A 3,676-nucleotide genomic window follows, 5' to 3' on the forward strand; every position below is an offset into this window, starting at 1 on the left:
GGTGTCTACCTGTGGCGGCATATCAGACCTGGATGCAGGCGAGGCTGGTTCGGTTGGTTCTTCCCATGTAGAGGATTGACTGAGGCCTGCAAGCTAGATAGAAAGGAAAACACAACTTGTCGTAAAACCTAATTTATGCATCATGTCTCAGCCTAACAGGTTCAATATAGTAAGAATGTCATTTTTTGCAGCGTGTCTGCAATCACGTATAGCCACAATGATAACACACTAACCCTGAGCTTTGACTCCAGTGTGCGGTTTTGAATTTGGATTGCGATTGAACTTCCTCTTTGGTTTGTTCGGTCCTGAAAACACAGCATTCTCATCTTTGATTGTGAAACCACCAGACGCATTTAAGTTCCCTAATTTTTTTACTTAAAGCGTCAATTTCCATATCATGCAGATTTGAGGTTGTAATTCTGAATAACTGCACTGTGAAAAATTTTTACGTAGAAAAATTGTGAAATGCATGTCAGCACAAAGGTCAAAACATTTACCATTAACAGAAATAACGGTACACCCTGAACTGAGGTAACGCGTTTCAACTGTGAACATAAGAAAATGCGTGTTTACCATACAATAAATAAAATAAAATGTTTTCACTTTAGTATGAAATTATTTGTCTGTTAAATAAAAAAATGAATTAAATTAAAATGGTTGAACTTATAAAATGGTAACATGAAAAAACAACAGTATAAAACTTACACTGACAAAGCTTTACATGTATTTTTAATTACTCTTAACCAAGTATGTTGTTGATTGAGTTGTTTATACAACCGCTAACATCATTATGTTTAATAGTATACAAAGCAACCAAAGACCATGAGGTGATAGACTGCACAACCACATGAAGACTATCAAGTGAATAGACCATAGGGCATTTTCCTCTATTTAGAATAACCCACGAGCTTGCCATACATGAAATGCATAAATTAAATTAAAATGTGATCTAGTCATATTCTACAATCTCTAGGATTTTCTAATCGCCTTCGACCTCAGGCTAAGCAAACGATCAATTTAGGGGGTGTTGGCTTGGGATCAATGAGCCCAACAGTATGAAATAGTGTTGAGTGTGTTGTGTCTCCAGTCCAGCAGGAGTCGCTCTGCAGCTCTTCAGTCCGCCGATAAACCCACTAAAGAAAGAAAGAAAGTCAAACATCAAGCGCTGCGTGTTCACATCACTCTGATTTTCTCTCTTGAGTGGTTTAAACAGAGTGTTGTGTGTGTGTGTGTTTGTGTTGAGATGTTGAGGATGACGTCACAGATGTGCTGTAAATCAGTGGGAACTGATCTGTCCATGCTGGATATTGATGATTTCATCACAGAAATCTGTCAGCTGAAGAAAGAGGTGGCGTTACTGGAGGAAAAGCTGAGGACAAGAGGAGATGAACTCAACACTGAGGTTTGGACACATTCAACATCATTTACTGCTTTTAATGTTTGTGTTTTAATACTGTTTTTAATCTCACTGTCATAGTTTATAGCTTTATCTAAATATATTTCCTCTCTGAACAGAAGTCCAGACACACACAGGACTCGGAGCTCAGCCTCACTTTACTCTGTTATACTGACACAAACCCCACAGACGCTCAGGACACTGTGTGTGACAGTAATCACACCTTGAATCAGGATGAATCTACTGATCAAACCTCCACAGAGTCTCTGGATTCTGTCTGTAACGCTGGAGAACAGCAGATCCTGAACACCAGACCACTCAACATGTGTTCTGTCACACTGGTGGACTGCAGGAAACTGATGGAGATGGAAACACAGACCACAGTGAAGGAAGAACAGACTGATGAAGATGAGAATCATGATGATTTTGTTCCTTCAGGTAAACTGTTGAACGGCAATAACATGGAGATAAAAACAGAACCCAAATCAGAGGAAGATCAAACTGATGAAGATGATGACTTTATACCCTCAGGTATCTTTCTTCTGTTATTTTTTATCATATTTAACTATCACTTGTTGTCCTGTTTCATATAAAGTTTTTTGGGGGTTACTTGTGAAAAGCACAATGAAGTTTCTCATTCTCAGTGGACACTGATGTAGTTTCAGATGTGCTGGAGGTTGTTGTTAACGCTGTTGTGTTAGTTTCAGATGAGAGCGGTGATTCATGTTGTGATGGAGAAACGGCCTCTACATCAAAACAGCGACTGACAGCACAAACTCTTTCCTGCATCACCTGTGGAAAGACATTCAGTTCACAGAGACATTTAGAGACACATGAGAGAAAACACACAGAACAGAAACTCTTCACCTGCACCAGATGTGACATCAGCTTTCCTACCTTACAAGAGAAGAGACGTCACTCACAAAAGCACAGAGACCAGAAACACTGTGAAAAGTGTGGGAAGATTTTTGTCTCCTCTTCTAGTCTGAAAGTTCACATGAAGACACACATGGGAGAAAAACCTTTCCAGTGCAGTCAATGTGACAAATTTTTCAGCATCAAACAAAGTCTTGTTGCTCATCAGAGAATTCACACGGGAGAAAAACCGTACGCGTGTCCTCACTGTGAGTGGAGATTCAACTACAAATCCCATCTGAAGAGACACATGTGTGTACACACCGATGAGAGACCGTATCAGTGCAGTGAATGTGGAAAACATTTTAAGCAGTTAAATTATCTACAGGACCACATAAGAACTCACTCTGAGGAGAAACTCAATCAGTGTTCACACTGTGATAAACGATTCCATCATAAAACCAGTCTGATACGTCATGAGAGAATTCACACTGGAGAAAAGCCTTATCACTGCAGTGTTTGTGGAAAGAGTTTCACTCAACAAGCTAACTTACTAATGCATCAGAGAACTCATACAGGAGAAAAACAATATAAATGTTCTCAGTGTGACAAGACGTTTGCTCGATCAGATGCCCTCAGGACCCACGAGAGAGTTCACACACTGGAGAGAAACCTTATCACTGCTCCATCTGCGGCGAGAGATTCACTTATTTAAAACATTTTCAGGCTCATCAGACGAAAGATGCTGAAGAACAAACTGCACTGGAATCATCAGTGAGCTGTATTGTTGCATCCCTAGTCAGAATAGAACTTTACTGAAATATAAAAAATGCATTGTTAGATTTATAACTGTTTATCTACAGAGTACAAACAACAAATTATAAATGATACATCATCTGTACCTGTTAAGCTGGTCTCGCTTCAGTCATGTGTCAGTTGTGTAGCCTCTGGGGGTTTCCGGAGGAGTGCCCCTGTAATAATTTAACGATGCAGAAAATATTTGCAAGTTATATTGCAAAAATTTTACTTTTAGGAATAGGATTATTGTGTTAGTATAAATCCAAGCATTTTTTCTAAGAACTGAATTCACCTTAAACTTATTTCAAACACTTGCAGAGAAATAATTAAAGCAGTCTGTGTTGAATTAATCAATTGTTGTGTTTAATGTTCTGTGACTATGATGTTATTAATACAGTTGCTTAGTTGGTTTTATACAATAAGGCAGATTTTGATCTGCCTTATAATAATAATTCAGAAAGGAGAAAACCCCATATGCACAAGTCCTACTATTAACACACCACAGATATCTTTACCATGGTTCAAAACACACAATATCATTAAAACACCAGAAATTATATGAGATTAAATACTTTAATCACATTAGGTGGATAAATTGCTGGTTTGACAGGCTTGTGGACCTACCTG

The 3,676-nt window shown here is 38.5% G+C and overlaps 1 protein-coding gene across 4 annotated transcripts; it reads left to right on the top strand.

The window, feature by feature from the left end:
• Positions 1-1,072: 1,072 nt before the first annotated feature.
• Positions 1,073-3,382, top strand: LOC130553198 (zinc finger protein 664-like). Of its 4 annotated transcripts, none has more exons than XM_057332017.1 (3): positions 1,073-1,402; positions 1,516-1,927; positions 2,098-3,382. In XM_057332017.1, exons 1-3 carry the CDS (start codon positions 1,244-1,246, stop codon positions 2,964-2,966), a joined length of 1,440 nt encoding a protein of 479 aa, XP_057188000.1. In that variant the 5' UTR covers positions 1,073-1,243; the 3' UTR covers positions 2,967-3,382. The 4 variants fall into 4 exon arrangements, with proteins under 4 accessions (XP_057188000.1, XP_057188001.1, XP_057188002.1 ...); XM_057332018.1 differs by having other exon boundaries at positions 1,074-1,402; positions 2,104-3,382; XM_057332019.1 differs by having other exon boundaries at positions 1,074-1,402; positions 1,516-1,834.
• Positions 3,383-3,676: the final 294 nt, after the last annotated feature.

Source organism: Triplophysa rosa, linkage group LG4 (genome assembly GCF_024868665.1).
Source record: "Triplophysa rosa linkage group LG4, Trosa_1v2, whole genome shotgun sequence".
Lineage (NCBI taxonomy): Eukaryota > Metazoa > Chordata > Actinopteri > Cypriniformes > Nemacheilidae > Triplophysa > Triplophysa rosa.

Bases quoted from the DNA above. Each gene is read 5' to 3' on its own strand.
- LOC130553198 (XM_057332017.1), top strand. From the start codon at position 1,244: ATGTTGAGGATGACGTCACAGATGTGCTGTAAATCAGTGGGAACTGAT. The intron at 1,403-1,515 runs GTTTGGACACAT...CTCTCTGAACAG, and splicing joins GAGATGAACTCAACACTGAG to AAGTCCAGACACACACAGGA. The intron at 1,928-2,097 runs GTATCTTTCTTC...CTGTTGTGTTAG, and splicing joins TGATGACTTTATACCCTCAG to TTTCAGATGAGAGCGGTGAT.